This window comes from Panicum virgatum, chromosome 4K (assembly GCF_016808335.1).
Source record: "Panicum virgatum strain AP13 chromosome 4K, P.virgatum_v5, whole genome shotgun sequence".
NCBI lineage: Eukaryota > Viridiplantae > Streptophyta > Magnoliopsida > Poales > Poaceae > Panicum > Panicum virgatum.
Window position 1 is genome coordinate 28002674 of NC_053139.1, and position 18343 is coordinate 28021016.

The 18343-nt window shown below is 43.5% G+C and overlaps 2 protein-coding genes and 1 long non-coding RNA gene across 5 annotated transcripts; all 3 read left to right on the plus strand.

The window, feature by feature from the left end:
• The first annotated feature begins 3437 nt into the window (after window positions 1-3437).
• LOC120705161 lies at window positions 3438-4603 on the plus strand. The gene is made up of 3 exons (XR_005687813.1): window positions 3438-3509; window positions 3772-3856; window positions 4200-4603. It is a non-coding gene; the product is annotated as an uncharacterized LOC120705161 (long non-coding RNA).
• Window positions 4604-5617: 1014 nt separating this feature from the next.
• LOC120702077 lies at window positions 5618-6748 on the plus strand. The gene is made up of 5 exons (XM_039985849.1): window positions 5618-5841; window positions 5920-6087; window positions 6169-6279; window positions 6368-6539; window positions 6629-6748. Exons 1-5 carry the CDS (start codon window positions 5669-5671, stop codon window positions 6746-6748), a joined length of 744 nt encoding a protein of 247 aa, XP_039841783.1. The 5' UTR covers window positions 5618-5668.
• Window positions 6749-11057: 4309 nt separating this feature from the next.
• Window positions 11058-17269, plus strand: LOC120703600. 3 transcript variants are annotated; one of them, XM_039987722.1, is made up of 19 exons: window positions 11058-11486; window positions 12111-12507; window positions 12600-13280; window positions 13412-13564; window positions 13668-14013; window positions 14093-14206; window positions 14308-14426; window positions 14505-14564; window positions 14638-14711; window positions 14807-14920; window positions 15015-15145; window positions 15225-15284; window positions 15417-15449; window positions 15530-15633; window positions 15720-15952; window positions 16052-16206; window positions 16294-16404; window positions 16479-16790; window positions 16883-17269. In XM_039987722.1, exons 2-9 carry the CDS (start codon window positions 12322-12324, stop codon window positions 14668-14670), a joined length of 1692 nt encoding a protein of 563 aa, XP_039843656.1. In that variant the 5' UTR covers window positions 11058-11486; window positions 12111-12321; the 3' UTR covers window positions 14671-14711; window positions 14807-14920; window positions 15015-15145; window positions 15225-15284; window positions 15417-15449; window positions 15530-15633; window positions 15720-15952; window positions 16052-16206; window positions 16294-16404; window positions 16479-16790; window positions 16883-17269. The 3 variants fall into 3 exon arrangements, with proteins under 3 accessions (XP_039843656.1, XP_039843657.1, XP_039843658.1); XM_039987723.1 differs by having other exon boundaries at window positions 11059-12507; window positions 14505-14558; XM_039987724.1 differs by having other exon boundaries at window positions 11059-12507; window positions 13448-13564.
• The last annotated feature ends 1074 nt before the right edge of the window (window positions 17270-18343 follow it).

The window sequence follows — 18343 nt, forward strand, 5'->3', positions numbered from 1 at the left end:
TTTTGTATTCATCTACAAATAAGAGTAGTGCATACAGAAAAGTCGCGAGTAGGAGGGGCACCAAAACCAATGTCTTCCACTTGTGTTCTTGCGCACCTACTACTCTTGGCCGGACTCCAATCCGGCTGATAATTGGCCTCAGAGCTGGAGATCAAGGGACCTGTGATGTCGGCGCATTCCGAGCGATGCCGCCTCGCCACCATCGTTTCTCTCCATTACCGCCACCACGCCGCGGACCCGCTGTGCAGGGCGTCATGAAGGAGTCGAGCGCCGCCGTCCAGTACCCACAACTAACACACACCAACTATCATGAATGGGCGCTCTTGATGCAGGTCAACCTCGAAGCCGCAGGGCTCTGGCAGGTGATCGAGCTAGTGGAGGACGACTACGTCGACTACCGCGACAATCGGCTAGCCCTCGCTGTGATACTCCGGTTAGTACCAACCGAGATGCTCGGCACGATCGGGAGAAAGCATACCACACAAGGAGCCTAGGAAGCATTGAAGACGATCCACATTGGGGTTCAGCACATTCGTGAAACCAACACCGATCACCTGTGCTGGGAGATCGCATCCATGGCATTCAAGGAAGGAGATAGCGTCGAAGACTTCGCCAACCGCATCACCAGGCTCGCCAACAACCTGCGGACCCTGGTAGACCGCGTCACAGAAGCGAAGGTGGTGAAGAAGATGCTGCAGGTCGTCTCCGAGTTCCTGTGGCAGGTGGCGATCTCCATCGAGACACTCCTCGACTACAACACAATCACCGTTGAGGTCACTGGATGACCCCACGCCATCGAGCTCTGCCGCAAACCACCACCGGTGTACGACATCTATTCTGTGAGGAGGATTGGGCCGCCAAATGGAAGATCCTTGAAGCCGAGGGCGACAAAGGTGCCAGCAGCATTGGCGAGACCAGGAAGAACAATGGAAAGTCACGCGAGCGCGGCCGCAGAGCCATGACCCATGACAGCAGGCCACCCACGTCGAGTAGCACGGCCCAGGAGCGAAATCCTGACCAGTGCAAGAATTGAGGCAAGGTAGGACATTGGACCAAAGACTGCCGCAGCCGGCCTAGGCGGGCCAAAGCGCATGTCGCGTAGGGAGAAGAGGACACGAAGCTGTCCTCCTAATGGCGTGAGCAACAATCACCCCCAAATACATGGTTGCCGCTGATGTCGGATCTCGAGCGACCGCACCCATCTGCATCGTCGAAGCCAAGGTATTCGCACAGCTCGATGACAAGACGAAACGGGATGAGGGAACATGGTACCTCAACACAGGGGCCACCAACCACATGTCAGGCTGTCGCATCACATTTTCCCACCTCGACTTCCAAGTCCAGGGCTCCCGTCTGCTTTGGTGATGGCTGTTGAGTTGTGATCCAAATCCCATTTGAGGTGGCTAGGTTGGGAGTGTAGCGGAGAGGTTTGGGCTTGAGCGGAGCGACCAACCGGCCGGCCTGTTGGGCCCGTCTGGGGACGCCTGGGGGGTGGGGGGGGGGGGGGGGGGCGGTATATGATATAAATATCGTGATTAGGGTTTTGGTCATATGATTATCGTCTTGTAAGCCGCTGCCGCTGTGCGACATTCCTGTAAACACTCCAGAAATAGTGAGATCGTGACTGGCTGGTGCCCGTGGTTTTTCCCTTCGCCTTGAAGGGTTTTCCACGTAAAATCTGCATGTTGTGTTCTGTGTTGTTGGTTGATCATCTTCGATATTCGCCTGTTGATTTCCTAACAATAGCTCAGACCTCCGAGGTTGCCATAGAAGGAGCGGGGCCATCATCTTCTCAGGGTGCCACGGTGAGCACACCCCTCTCACTAGAGTCTACTACATTCCGAGGCTCACGACCAACATGAGCCTCGGCCAGCTAGATGAGGGTGACTACGACGTGCACATTGAACATGAGGTGCTGAACATCTGGGATGCGAAAGGACGACTGCTCGCCCAGGTGCAGTGCTTGGCGAATCATCTATATATACCTGCTGCATACGACCATTGCACACCCGCTCTACCTAGCCATGCACCACGACGATGGCTGATGGTTGTGGCATGAATGCTACAAACACCTGCATTTCAACGCTCTCGGTCGACTGGGAAAGAGGGACATGGTGGAGGCAATCAGGGATTGCCGCGCATCAACTGGGTACACCAGCTAGATCTGTAGCGCCTGCAATGCCATCAAGCTGAAACGCCTACCCTTCCCGGCTCAAGCCAAGCGGCACGTGACGGGACTCCTTGATCTCGTCCACGGGGACCTCTCTGGCCCCTTCACGCTGGCAACACCTGGTGGCTGGCGGTTCTTCCTACTCCTGGTGGACGACAAGAGCATGTACATGTGGGCGGCGCTCTTCTCTGCCAAGAGTGACACCATGGCTGCTGTCAAGAAGTTTCAAGAAAGGTGCAAGTTGAAACCGGCGGCCGCCTTAGAGTCATACGCACTGATCATGGGGGTGAGTTCACGTGTATTGAATTTTAAGAATTCTGCACAGAATAGGGAATCCCAACATTCGGTGCCCCACACCCCCAACAGAATAGGGTTTTTGAGCGCCAGAATTAGTCTGTCATCGCCATGGCAAGGATTCTGCTCAAGGCGAGAAGCATCCCTACAATTTTTTTTCGCGGCGGGGGTGGGGGGGGAGGAGGCAAACGCGACAGCGGCGTTCTTCCTGAACCACACGACAACAAAGAGCGTCGACAACATGACCCCCTTTGAGGCATGGCATGGACGCAAACCCGACGCGTCCTTGCTGTGCACTTTTGGGTCCATGGCCTATGTCAAGCCGAATAAGACCCACCTGGAGAAGCTGCTAGAGGATCGCAACACACGTCCCATGTTCATCGGTTATGAGCCAAGGGCACCACCCCATAGGCCTTAATTGGGTCTAGAAGGTCAGGAAAAGCAGCACCAGAGATGTTGTGAAGCACAAAGCACTTTAGTTTCGGTCTGTTGATCTCCTCCAAAAATGTGTCTAGTATATGACCCTAAACAACCTGCAAGTAAGAGTACAATCTTTTTTCTAAAAAAAAACGTCCTCATTTCCGTTGTGCATCGCACCTATCTGCCTTGTCCACCTCATTGGTGGCGCCACAAGACGCATCTCCAGCATCACATTCAGAGTGTGCTGCCACTACTAGAGAATTGGTTATTGCCAACGGGCTATCACCGCCGGTTTAACATGAACCGGCGGTGATGAGGTATCACCGCCGGGTCCAGAGTAGGTGGTCGTAGTGGCCGTTGGAACCGGCGGTGATGCTGTCTATCACCGCCGGTTGGTGGTACGAACCGTTGGTGATGGCCTGCGAGCATATCACCGCCGGTTTGTAACACGGACCGGCGGTGATAAGCCTGTACAGTACAAAACCCCAACCCCTCCTTCCTCTCACCACCTTTCTTCTCCAACCCGATGGCCACATCTCTCCTCCATTGTTAATGCCGGATTTTGCCGAAATTCTCATTAAACCTCACCATTCTTGATGTATTGGCTCCACCAACTTATTCTAAGGTTAGTAGCCATCAATTCATTGGCTTTGTACCCATTTTCTTTGGATTAATCATGCATTTCATGATGAATTGATCAAGGAGGGCTTTTTTCTCCATTTTTGGATCATTTATCATCATTGGGGCTTCTTTTTTTGTTGTTTGAGTGAACCAACTTGTGCTAGGTTTGTAGCTAGCAATCCATTTGATTCATAGCCTTTGTCTTAGGATTAGTCATTAATTTTGTGATGAATTGATCAAGGAGAGTCTCTTTTTCTTCACTTTAGGATAATTTCTCATGAACACTCATCATGAAGTCATCATGGAGGCTCATTAAATTTTGAGGACTGGACTTCACATATTTGATTCAAGGTACGAACTAGCTCTTTATGGTTAGATTGTTGTCATAATTGCGATGATTGGGATGTAAGGGGTCTTTCTTAATTAGTTTATAGAATATTTATTAATTGTGATGATCGAGATGTAAATGCTTTTTCTTAATTAATTTAGATGGCATTTCTTAGTTTTGATGATAAGGACCTTGACAAAAATTGAAGTAGATATTTTAATTATTGAAGTAAAAGCTCTTTCTTAATTGATTTAGATGGCCCTTAAAGTGTGATATTTGTTACGAAACTTGATAAACTGAAAATCTATGTGTTGAGATGATAATTTTACTAAATTCAGATTCTTGGATGTTTTCTTGTGTGCATAGATGAATCGAGGTTGGATGTACGGTACAAAGGCTGGAAATTTGGATTTTGTCAATGGTGTGGACTCATTTTTGCAGACTGCCAAGGCACACAAGAATCTACAAGATGATGGCTACGTGTATTGCCCATGCATTGATTGCAAAAATCAGAAGCAGTTTGGCAATGTTGAGCAGATCCGCTTTCATCTATTATTTAGAGGTTTTATGCCCAACTACCAAGTTTGGAACAAGCACGGTGAGGTTGGTGAGACAATGCACTCCGTCCATGAGGACAGGCATGAAACAGTGGAGGAAACAACTAACCCGGAAATAGTAGAGGAAACCGGACATGAAAGCGTAAATGAAACCATGCAGGAAACATTAGTTGCTGATGATGTTGTGGATGCACTAGACCAGATGATACGTGATGGGGAACCAGATTTTCTTGATGAAAAGAATCTAAAGAAGTTGGAGCAGATGAGGATAGATGGAAGAACACCACTTTACCCAAGTTGCAGCGTGTCTAAACTTGAAGCAAACCTGTGCTATTGGAGATGAAGTCTAGTAATGGTTTGTCAGACAAGGGATTTGATGATTTGTTAAGCTTATTGCAGAAGTTGCTGCCAAGCCCTAACGGGTTCCCTGAAAACACATACTAGGCGAAGCAAATGATTTGCCCAATGGGACTGGAGGTACAAAAGATCCATGCATAATCGCCCTTTACCTGAAGGTTATGCAAAGGTTACCGTTGATTCTCTTGTTAAGAGGAAATACAAAAATGTGGAGTTGGATATCCCCGGTGTTGATAGTAGGTTGCTAGGGGATAACATCGGAGGATTTGTGGCGTGGCGGAAATGCTACATAATATTTGAATCAAAATCTGAGTCATCCGATGATGATCCTCGAGAGTCACCGGACAGGGACCTACCTCCTTCACCAAATCCAAGAGAGAATCAAGCCCGCCGTCACCTCAAAGAGAGCTAACTCCTCCTAGCCCTCCGAAAAAAAGGTGAACATCATCGAGAACACAGAAAATATCATCTCAGAAGCAATATTCAGAACCGGCAGAAAAGCCAGAGGGACCATGTGAAGGGACGGGCAAGAAACAGGTGAGTGGAAGCATAACAATGCTACTCAAAGAAAAAGGAAAGAAAGTTGAGGAGGACTTCATAGTCCCCAAAGGTGCAATGAACCATTTCTTAAACTTAATGAAACTGCCGCAAACTAGAAATAATCAACCTCCGCTTTCAGACTATGAGCGAACTATGAATATAGAGAGGTGGCGTGAAGGAACCCGAGCTGCACACAAGTTAAATGTAGCTGAACGGGCCGCATTTTGTGAACAAAACAACATGACAGAGTTAGAACTTCTTCAAATTGAGTATGGAGAAGATTGGTGGAAACAACCATTACCACTACCACCGATTACCTAGCAATTTGAATTGGGGAAAGATCTGGTGGTCCCAGAACAAATCCCGAAGCTACCCACAAGAATGCGACAGTTGCATTCTTGGTACAAGATGCAAAAAGGTAAGCTGTTTGGGGCAAGTTATCTTGATGAAGATCTTCATAAGGGGGAAGGCAGAGTGTGGGTTGATTTCGAGCACTTGTATCATTTCTACCAACAGGTTGCTCTCGACATCTCAATTATGACCTTGTGGACTGTGTAAGTATCCTCACTACTGATCATCTGTCGTCATTTATCACTTATTAGCATGTTTAACTTTTCATTATTTTTTTCTAGAATGGAGTCACACAAATGTAGACGATGTGGGATTAACAATATAGGCTTCTTGGACCCTAGCACCGTACATGAGAACACAATCAATTTACCAAGTACCGTTGACTACTTGTACAAAGCTTTCCTCTCCATGCAGGATAAAAGATCCATACTTCTTTCATACAATTGCTTGTAAGTTTGTTTTTTAATTCCATATCAAAGTTATTCTCACCACGGTTATTATTAATTTGCTTTGTTGTGTCTTATATACAGTTATCATCATGTCCTACTCGATATCAGCCTTAGCGATAGTCGAATCGAGGTTTCTGACTCACGAAAGAGGCCATTATCACTAATCCAGCCCGTCATTGATGTCCTCAACAAGTAAGTAAAGCAAGTGAATTTATACGATATTTCAATGTTGTGTATCTTATTCATGCAATTTCTCTTTCATAATTTCGCTCATATATAGGGCCTTCGCTAAGTACCGTAAGAAAAGCAAAATCCATAGACCTTTTTGGGGAGACTTCACTGTAGAAGAGGCCAAATACATCCTCAAGCAGCCTCCGGGCAACGATCACTGTGGGTTCTATGTAATGCATTACATGCATTGCTACACCGGCGATTGCAGAAGCGACGAAATGGTTTGTATGAAATGGTTAATTGATATATGTTCTTGTGTCTTGAATTATCTAACTTGTCTAATATCTTGTTGTTGTGTCATTTTTTTCAGAACACTGAGTTGGATTTAGGTGAATTGCTCATGGGCAAGCTAGTAGCACTTCAAGAAGAACTAGCCGGATGTCTTGTGGACTACGTGGTGAAGCCAGGATCTGAGTACAGCATAATCTAGGTGTAATGTCTAGATCGTATCGTTCTTGTCAACCACTGTAATATATTTGGTGTATGGACTAGATGTTCTTAAACTTGATGCGTGGACTCTATATTTTTTATTATGATGTTTGAACTCTCTCATTTGATTTCAATGTATAATATCTTATGGTTCAATTTTACTGTAATAATTATATATTATATATGCTATACAAATGTTGTATTATTGATATCTGAATATATTTTTTTAGTGGGAAAATAGACATCACCGCCGGTTCTAAACAACGGTTTTTGAACCGGCGGTGATGCACCACCCATCACCGCCGGTTCTACAATAACCGGCGGTGATAGCCCCACTCATCACCAACGACATAAATCCAACGCCTCCCGAACCGTTGGTGATACTCCTTACGAACCGGCGGTGATGGGGGGTGCTGGAGTAGTGCAACTTGATACACAGTCCATTGGGCCAAATTAAGATGTCGCAGCACCGGGGACAGAAAAGGATTATATAGTAAAACGATGATTGCGGTAGACTCCGAAGAGATATGGAGATGATTCCAGATCCGTTGGAAAATAGACTTGATAAGCTTTCCAGAAAGTACTTGAACGTCCAAAACGGTGTTCGGATGAAATTGTTGCGGCTGTCACAAGTCGTGTCTGTCCTGCTGTCCGAATCCAACATCCAAAACGTGTTGGACATGGACTCTTAGTTTCCTTGTGCCAAAAGTGACGTGGTGACTTGGTGGAGGATGTTAGAAATATTTGCACTTGGTCCCCAATCTACTTCTTTGGTCCTCCATATCTTCCATGTGCCTTCCACACTTGGCATCAACAAAGGCGAGTATTTCTGAAAACGAGAATGTGCAGAAATCATGGTGCAGCATCAATTGCTCAAAGATATCAAATACAATCATGTTAAAGAATGGTTTCACCTTTGAATCAAAAGTTTCTAATGTGGTTGTATTCAAGCAGATGATGCCCTCATCATTCTCCCCTTCTTGGCTGCAAGTCGTCCTCGACTTGCTCCAATGGCATTCAAATGTGCATGCTTTTATTTTGGAACATGGAACGACGACTATGTTGCACAGCCACAACCAACAATGCTTCCCTTCTTCGGGCTAACTCTGTTGCATATGAGAAAAGCTAGGAGAACTTTGGAAGATATTATTAGTGTTAATGCAGCCCCCTATTCGACCATGTTATTGTAGCCCAAAAGGATATTTCAGTTTAGCGCAAATATAAACTTTATTCACTAAATATTCTCCTTTACCGTCATATTTGCCAATTGCATGAAACGAACAATGATTAAAACTTGGCAAAACAAAATCAAATTTAAGCTTCTCTTTTAGATAGTTTAGATTACGCAAAGTATCAAGTTCAATATAACCCAAAGTATTTAAAGAGGACATCAAATTCCGTTCATCTTGTGCATAAGTAATAGGATGAAAAGGCTTATCTTCAATATATTTGTATGGTTCCAAACCAAAAGTATCGCAATTATTCACCATGTGAGTAAAAGAAGCATCAGCACACAAGTCTTCTTTATCACAAGGAACAACAGGTAATTCATCTTGTTACAAAAGTGAATTTGCAGTGTGTTCCACTATTTGTTGCTCTGGGTTAGCAGGTGGAGTGGACAAATTTTGGACATTATGGGTCAAATCATTCTTACAAGTATTCACAAATAAGAGAATCTTCTTTTCAGCATCGAGAGCAAGATAAAATAATTGACCAATATGGTTATATGACTTTCCAATTAACAAGTTTTGAATTTCAGAATTGAGCCCTTTCATGAACCTACTCATTACATCTTCCTTGCATTCATCCAAGCCCCCGAACAAGATACATATTTTAAATTATGGAAGTATTGTTTCACAGTCCTGCTACCCTGTTTCAATTTCTCTAGTTTGGTAAGCAAATGGTCAACATAATATGCAGGAATATAGACATCTCTAAAATGCATTTTGAAATCTTTCCAAGCTTGTGGAATATTGTTATGCCTACAAATATGTTTCCATTCTAGCAAAGCATGTTCAGTTAAAACATTAGAGGCAATATAAATCTTTTGTTTCTCGGACAAGTCATGCTCATCAAATTTATTATCTATTTTTAACTCCCAATCGATGTATGCTTTATGATCAAACTCACCAGAATACATAGGCAAGCGTTGAATAATGTCCAGAATATGAGGTTGCTGTTTGGTCCGATAAAAAATCTCCATATCGCCTGCCATCACTAAAAGAGCAAGAGCAACGAGGAAAACGGGTGAAGAAATAAAAACCTATAGCTACTTGTAGCTACTGCAAGGCGCTCACTCTCAACCTGTTTTACAAGCTCTTACCAATTCTTACCTTGCTTAACAGGAAGGGTCAGCAACCAACAAGTCAAGCACCTGGAAAGAAGTGTATCGGCACCGCAGCAACAACACTTATCAAGCTGTAGTCGGATATGTGGAGCTGTAGGTGGGCTGAGAGTAATGCGCAAGGAAGTACTAGCACCACATTAGTTAAAAAAAGCTAAGTAATCATTCAACAGTGGTACTATGCTGGTCCTAGCCTAGACCATGCTAGAGACGCGAGCCTAGACACAAAGGAATCACAAAGCACCCACCGAAGATAAGGATGAGAGACACGATCAGCCCTCTTTTCTTTTTTTTCTCCTTTTTTCAGGGTGACTTCAAAACCTGATTATATGAACAAAGGAAACCAAAAGAGCAATTCACCACACACACTCTCTCTCTCTAGAGTACGCCGAGACTCAAAATATGGCCGTAGTTCTGTTGGTTCTGGATGTGCAGCACAAGATGAAGTAATTGGAGTATATATTTGTAGCACTGCAACTTCTCAGAAAGATATGGGTTCCAATTCGGACTTTGCAATTGACTCGGATTTGCAGCAATTATTGGATTCCAATTCGGACTTTGCAACCGAACAGAATTCAAGATCGAATCGAAGCGAGGTGGTACTCAGACTAAACAATACAGAGAGGGTATATGACCAAGTGCCACTGTGATGGAAAGTGAGAAAACTCGAAACTCTAAAGGCTAAAACTAAGACCAGCAATTCGACACAAACCGATGCAACCGAAGACTCAACAAGCCCTAACTAAGCAGTACTAGAAAAAAGGCTCAAAGGGTCTTTAGGATTAAGGGAATCTAATCTGCAATTTTTTTCGGCTTTTCTGGGCTATAGGAAAAATAAAACAACGAAGGATTGGAGAACTCTCACCGACAAACCTTGCTCTGATTACCAACTGATGTGAACCCGATAGAGTTTGTTCATGATCTTTCGATGAGAGGTGTGGGATAACTCGATTTGGGGAAGGAGACGACGTTCATGGCCCGACTACAACCATCCAAGAATGATGCGCCTTAGCAACCGATACACCACCTCCAATGGTTGCCGCGATCTTGTGGAGCGCAACCTCCAGCCACGAGGGCACTCGTCCTGCAAGCAATCGAGTGCTAGAACAAATAGAACAAGCACTGAATTGCTAGATAAATATGAAGGATTCACACTCCAATAACAATATGGTGGGGTTTGGTAAACAATCAGACGGGCGGTTGATCCAACACGCGCGCTGAAAGGCGGCAGCAATGGCTAACTCGACTAAAACAAAACCCGAGTGTTCTTGGCGGTGGCTAAGGGATATAAGAAGGTGGGAGGACGACCACAAGGGTGCTGGGGTTGTATCCCAACCCTAGGATGCGTCCGTAATGGACTCAACTTGATACACGGTCCATTGGGCCAAAATAAGATGTCGCAGCACCGTGGACAGAAAAGAATTATATAGTAAAACGATGATTGTGGTTGACTCCGAAGAGATATGGAGATGATTCCGGATCCGTTGGAAAATAGACTTGATAAGCTTTCCAGGAAGTACTTGAACGTCCAAAACGGTGTTCGGATGAAATCGTGGCAGCTGTCACAAGCCGTGTCTGTCCTGCAGTCCGAATCCAACATCCAAAACGTGTTGGACTTAGACTCTTTGTTTCCTTGTGCCAAAAGTGACGTGGTGACTTGGTGGAGGACGTTAGAAATATTTGCACTTGGTCCCCAATCTACTTCTTTGGTCCTCCATATCTTCCATGTGCCTTCCACACTTGGCATCAACAAGGCGAGTATTTCTGAAAACGAGAATGCGCAGAAATCATGGTGCAGCATCAATTGCTCAAAGATATCAAATACAATCATGTTAAAGAATGGTTTCACCTTTGAATCAAAAGTTTCTAACGTGGTTGTATCCAAGCAGATGATGCCCTCATCAAAAAGGACACTTACTTCGGCGCATCCGCCTTCCAACGCCCACAGAAGCCGGGGGACTCACTCACACCAATCAATCAATAGTTACAGAAAAAGTGATCCCTAATTTCTGTCCACAGTAACATCGATACCCTGATTCTTTGCCGAAGTACGATGCGCAACCCACCGGAGACGCCGCCGCTCTGCCATTGCTGCCCGAGATCCCCTGATTGCCGCAGCTTCCTCAATGGCTTGCCAATTTCACCAGACAAAACTCCAATTCGCCCCCCACCATCTTCTCCCTGCTGGAACCTCGCTTCGTTGCCGCTGGAGACGCCCCAATCCTCCACCGGCGACGACGCTGGTGAATTCCAACTGCATCCCTGCAGTTCCCCCACCTGAGACCCCCACCCTCCACCCCCCATGCTGGCCTATGCAATCCGTCTAGAGATTCCACCGGCGTGCCTGCTAGGGTGACCCGGCGATCCAAATCCAAGCCAGGAAAGGGACCCTGAGGTAAGCATTCACGTAATTCAGCCTTCGACATTTAATCTGACGAATGGCGCCCCTTGTTTTGGAATTTGCCACACGTACGCCCATTAGTTTTTGGACTTTTTTAATTCTCTCATTAGTCGTGTATCATCCTGGATTTATTTTAGGTACACACGTTCTGTACTTTTCAATAATTCACCAATCTTATAGGAAAAATACTAGACTGCATATTTCTTAATTATTTTACTGCACCTGCATATATGGATTCTCACGGACTCATGCTGAATTGCTGATTAGTTATCAGGAATTTTCTTTCTACTAAATCATATTTTGAAAAATCCATCTAGACTAGCAGCCGATTCCATTGTATTCATTTACTCTTCAGTATTTTACCTTATTTACTAATTTATTTTCATATGTTCTTGCAAGACCATCTCACACAATACTTTGTAATTTTACTATATGTTCATCGACCCTTCACACTAAACATACCACATAGTAAATTTCTAAATTATTTTTTGCTGGGAATTTTAGTAAGTTTAACATACCTCAGAGCTCTGTGTAAATTATCAATGACCACCAATTTTTCAGTAAATTCTCAATGAGCTGCGAAACTTTTTTACATTAACCGTGCGTTCCTGTTTCAAGACCAGAGTAGTTGTTTACTTCCTTTTCTGAAGGAGATGAGGCCCCCTCAGCAAATGCATGGGAGACTAAAATCATTCTCAGTAGAAACGTCACAAGGGATTTGGTCCATCGGTGTAAGTTCCATCACTGGTGCTGGACGGCCACCCGCCAATGTTGCTCGGCAGCCACAACCATCAGCACGACCTCAACCACAAGTTCCTTGTGATGCTATATGGTGAAAACCAAGAACATGCCTCCAACCAGGAGTGTGCACCAATCTCACGCTGGACCTAGCACTGGCAGGGATCTCCATGAAAGTGATGATGATGATGATGCCTTCATGGAACCCCCGCCATGGCGTCGTGTGCTCAAGAAACAATGCACCAATGCAAATGTAGCAGCCAATGCAACTGCGAAGGTACAACATAGTAATCTAGTTCCTCATTTAGGTGCTTCTCGTATCATTGTGATCACATGTTTTTGAACCAGTTTTCTATCTTTGTTGGCCAGACTACCAAGACTCTAGTAAAGTATGCTCATGCTCCAACAGTTCGCTGTGCCCCTTCGACATTCAACAAATTTGTTGACAACTTGACCCTCAACCAGCGTATAAAGATCATAGAGATGGGTTTTGGTGGCCTCCTTGGTATATCTGCAGAGAGGATAGGAAGCAGAGAACTATTGAAGTTCTTGTTCGACAGGCTAGACCCCAACAACATGGTAATCGAACTTGGCAAAAATAGGGGAATCCATGTGACTCCCTTTGCCGAGAAGCAAGTGCTCGGCATACCAGATAGTGATGAAGATCTACCTCTACAAACAAACAACCATGCATCCAAGGCTCTGTCCAAACTCAAGATTATGTTGGGTCTTGAAGAATCCCAGGACCTTCACGCGAGCCATCTCCAAAAGATCTTGAAGGATGATTTAGAGCTGTGGTCTAATTTGATTGACGATGAAACGGCAATAAGATTTTTCTTTATCATTGCTTCTAACAAGCTCCTGTTTCCTAGCACAGATAACAACATCAGATGCAAGGATATTTACCAGACTAGGGACTTGTCTCGTTTATCGGATATGAACTGGTGCAAGGCGGTTGTGGACGACCTTAGACATGCTGCTCATGCATATCATATTGACAAGACAAAGAAAGGGACACCATCGCTCCCTGGATGTGCTATATTACTGATTGTGAGTATACCATTGTGTCATCCATAAGTCTGCAGTGACTTTAGTCAATCAATTACTGGGTTGTTCTTCAATTACTATAACAATTCAGTGCTACACATTTCCAGTAAATATTTTTAAAATTTTCATTATAGATACTGTATTTGGATAACCTACAATGCAAACACCAGATCGAACACATGAACACTCCTCGTGCAAAGTACTTCGATCAAAATGTTATACAAAAGATCACTTCTGCTGATAGGACCAAGGACCAACAAGGGAAGGCTACGTTTGGGCTATTACCGGTGAGTTCTATTACTCAGTTTCTGTACATTTTTTAAATTTTTTTCCCCTGTATCCATGTTGTTTTGTAATGCCACTGTTTCACTCCACTTTTGCCGTGTGCAGCTTAAGAGTAGCAACAATACTTGCTACTATACGACCCATCACCCATTTTCAGATGTGCCAGCAAACAATGAACCATTGGCTGCATCTTATTTCCCAAGTATACTCGCAGAACTGGGTGGATTTATTGATCAGAATAATAGCAGGACAAGGCAGTCACAGGCAAGGGCAGCCCTGGCAAAGTTTGATGCCAAATCCAAGAAAGCGTCAAGCTATATGAACACGGGGCAACTGATGTTACAGAATGCATACAAGGAAGTTATACGAAATCTGCGGGCAATTTTGCAGGATAAGGTGCATGGCAACATTGGTCAAGATCATCATCATCAACCCAACACTTCTGATACAGGTACTGGGATGAGTCCAGCTCATTGTCATCTTCATTAAATATCTTTGTTTATTCATTTTTTTCCATTCCATGTATGAAGCTCAAGCCGATGATGTCAGCATGCATGGTAGCCGTAATGGTCATAACATGGGATCTGAACATGTATTTGACAAAGAGGTTCCATCTGAAACAAGGGAAAATGAGTTGCATTCTGGTAATCCCAATTCCCAACATCGAATGTTAGTTATCATTTGCACAAATTAAAGAACGCATCTGACATATGCCACTTCCCATCATTTATATCCTGCGTTTCAGGTGGCCACCCTAATCAGGATAGGCCTTTGCAGTTCGCACAAAACGGGGCACGAGAACCAGATCTGCCAAACCATGCAACTCTGCACCATACCCATGATGAAACTTTCCCTCAAACTGATGTAAGTAAATAAAACTAATTTCTTGCTTTATGGTCTCATTCTTAACTTCGCTCCTAAATTTTCCCCTTCTCTCATCAGAATGTACATTGTGATAAGGACATGGAAGGTGAACCTTCACTAGTTTCCTCTCAGGTTAGGGTACGCTTTTTTCAGTAAACAACTGTACTGTTTACCACACTCTGTGGCCTATCTTACCATTTGAATTCCACAGGTGCATGTTCACACAGGTCTGTTTACCTCCTGACGTGCCTGAAGGAGACACAATAGCAGCCTTGCCAATTACTAGTATGTATTCTTCTTAACCCCTTTCTTCAACATTTCAACTAAAATTTGCTTATTTCTTAAAACATTTCTTTCTCTCCTTTACTTATTGTATGAAGCTCAAGCCGGTGATGTTTATATGCATGATACTCACACTGGGCACAATATGGGATTTGAACATGAGTTTGACATGCCAATTCAATTAGAAACAAGGGCAAATGAATTGCATTCTGGTAATTCCCTTTTCAAATCAAACTTGCCAGTCCCACACAATCATAAAGGCACCTTAAATACTATAGATTCACTAATACATATTCTGTGCTTCAGGTGACCACACCAACCAAGACATCAACCACGCCACACCTATGTAGTTGGGACAACACATGGCCCTAGAATCAGGGATCCCAATCCCTGTAGCACAGCACAATAGCCATGACGATAGTTTCCCTCGTTCTGATGTAATTCACTTAACCTGATTACTTTTTTGGTTGTCACTTTCATGATTTTTCCCTAATTCCTCCTTGCTCCCTCCAAAAGAATCACAATATACAGGATGATAAGGAAATTGAAGACGAACCTTCACCTATCTGTTCTCAGGTGACATCTGATGTTTACAATGAACACTTCTAACATTTACCACAATCTGTTAAATATCTTACACAGATTTTATTTGACAAATGCAAATTCCCATAAATGTAACCATTGATCAACTCGTGCCTCCTATTGCAGCTGAAGGAGCTACTGGCCCAGACATTACTGGCAGTACGTAATTTCTTCTTAACTTGTTTGTCCCACATTTCGCATATATTTCCCACATTTCACATGTATGCTACTCATGTCAGTTGTAGGAAGCCCTCATAATGCTGATGCTGCAACCTCAAACTACAGTGTGACTATACCAACACCAGGTGTTGTTTTGGACACCGACGATCCAGAACCATATCAGGTTGCACAACTTCACCTCCCACTGTAATTTATATACATTTTTGGTGCATTTCGTTTATGTCATAACATTTACTCAAATGTTGGCAGATGGAAGCAACTGATATGGCAACTGACGACCCCCTAGGCCCTGTTCTTTTCCATCCTTGCACTCAAAACGAGCCCATCTAGCGTCCATCAATTGTTCCTAGACCACAACGCCTTACCAAATGCCCAGCCATGTACGTGTCACCTTTTAAAGGTGATCCACAACGACCAAAAGTTCCTATGTCAAAAGCACTTGCTGTAACGAAGAAGTTCCACCCTCGCCTAAAGTGTTTAAGGTATTGTTTATGAAATAACTCCTAGACATTATATGCAACCAGCTTAAACTTACAATCATTGCTTTACCTGTGATGTGTTCATCCGCTACGGTCTGAAAGAATTCAATGGAGAAGAAATATTTGAATCGTTCGTTGATGACGAATGGCTTTCAACCAAATTCATGTCCTACTTTGTTGCTTGCTTGAGCCATGATGAATCAATCAACATGGCTGAGGGTGCTGGATACAGGGTCTTCCTATCTCCAGAGATTAGGGTGAGTCCACACGAATGGCACCTTAACTACTCCAGTGCTCAGCCAATAACATAATCCTTGTGTACTAACCTTTATATTGCATAGCAGGAATATGTAAATATAGAGGAAGATGAGGACTTTTGCCAGTGGGATTCTCCACCAGCCCTAGCCATTTTATAGCGTGATATTGAGCACGTCGACCCAACCAAAGTAAAGCTTGTAAGTACCTCAAAACAACCTCACATGATAGTGATTACTTTTTCCTACCTAAAATATTTTTTTATCATATACAGTTCCTTTTGCCTGTGATGGAGGAGGACTACTATAGTGTCTACTGCATCAATTTCATTCACGATCGGATAGATGTACTTGATTCTAGTCCAGAAGACCACACAATTTATCATAATGTTCTCGGTGACCGGATCATTCGAAGGCTTAATCTCCTATTCCAGCTGGCCACGGATTATAGAGTCAAGCAGTTTACTCGATTCAAGCGCCCAATAATTGACGTATGTATGCACTCACACGAGAACGATTGTGGATTCTTTGCAATCAAGTTCATGGAGGTTTGGAATGGTGAATCTTTCCATGTTCCCATCCTCACGGTAAGGCTTACCATTTTTACCAAATATCCATGGGTTTACTTTTCCTCCAACATCCTAAGTCCTGATTTTGTTTTTTACGAATTCAAACGTAGGCAAACAGACGTCTGTATAGGTCTGAGCTCTTATTCTACGGCCTCTACCATCCACTGAACACTATCAAGAAGCTCCCTGCTGGACTAGAAGCATACATGCCTCGTCTGTGACCCTCCTGTCCTCCAAATTATCGTCGAAATATGTGTGCAAGTGAACAAGTCTGTTATCAAATTTTTCCCACTAGGACAAGACTGAGTTGTCCCAGGGTTGTCAGTTACTGTATTGGAGTAATTATAGTTATCTATAAAAAAATTCTAGAATACTATGCCCATATCTATGGCATGGAAATACTACTTTTCAATGTTAATTATCATGATTCTGTACCAATCTACTACCTTGTATTATAAGTTACTGCAATAAGATGCCTAATTACCATAACTTAGTCACTGTGCTTGTTAACTTAGTCTGTTAACTATGCTGTGTGTTTACTCCAATATGCATCCTGCGGGTACCAATAACTATAAGTGACTTGTCAATTTTGACTGATTTAGTTCTCAACTTCATCTGATGACTACTTCTCAACTTCATCTGATAATTATAGTCTATTTCCTAGTATCTACCTAACTTGTTATACAATAACGATGGCAAAGAGATAGCTATGACTTACATTAATTGGAAAAGTCCAAGATGAAATATAAAACACCTTGTTCCGATAATTATGATGTCCATTTACTAAAATCTGGATTTAACTGACTCTAGCCATATTGTCACAATGGCATGCTAACAAACTATTGTTGACCGGAATTAGTGCACTATGGTGACTCATTTTACTTGAATTACGTGATACACCTATGTAATCAGGAGACAATAATTAGGATGATGAGCTAAATATAAAGTGCTAGCGAGGCAGAAGACTAGGTCCATATGTGTGCCACTGTGCACTGCAGACATGAATACTTCGCCACGAGTGACACATACAAAGAATTTAACAAGAGCACATCAATTAACCTTTCATTCCAAAGGAATTTCCCAGTCAACACACTAAACAAAATCATAAGGTGCATGCAGGAACTAACCATGTACAATATAATAAGCAAAATATAGTAAACACATCATCTCCTTTGCCCACTGTTAGCGCCTCCATTATTATGTCCATTCAGATGCCTACCTCATGCAGCTTCGTCAAACTCCTCCATCAAATGCCTTTTAGTGGGGGGTCATCGTCTCTTCCGTCCCATCAAGCCGTGCATCCCCTTGCTTGCTTGCTTTTCTGCATTGTCTGGGTTTAGTTTGCATCTAGTAATATAGTGTCCCTTGCCTCCACAGTAGCTACAAACACGGATGCCTTGTGTTGTACCTTCATCACCATTATCAATTTGTTGCGCCCCGCGCTTCCTACCCTTTGTTCTAACCTCTTTCGGCGCATAATCTGAGATTTGCGAATCATTTGCAATCTGGGTTGCTCTAGAGCCCTCTCTAGTATCATTTTCCACATTTTGGTTATTCTCATGTTCCACCAC

Coding starts and splice junctions, on each gene's coding strand:
- LOC120702077 (XM_039985849.1), top strand. CDS start 5,669: ATGCGACAGTTGCATTCTTGGTACAAGATGCAAAAAGGTAAGCTGTTT. Junction 5,842..5,919: donor ATTATGACCTTGTGGACTGT/GTAAGTATCCTC, acceptor ATTTTTTTCTAG/AATGGAGTCACACAAATGTA. Junction 6,280..6,367: donor GTCATTGATGTCCTCAACAA/GTAAGTAAAGCA, acceptor GCTCATATATAG/GGCCTTCGCTAAGTACCGTA.
- LOC120703600 (XM_039987722.1), top strand. CDS start 12,322: ATGGTGAAAACCAAGAACATGCCTCCAACCAGGAGTGTGCACCAATCT. Junction 13,281..13,411: donor GATGTGCTATATTACTGATT/GTGAGTATACCA, acceptor TTTTCATTATAG/ATACTGTATTTGGATAACCT. Junction 13,565..13,667: donor CTACGTTTGGGCTATTACCG/GTGAGTTCTATT, acceptor TGCCGTGTGCAG/CTTAAGAGTAGCAACAATAC.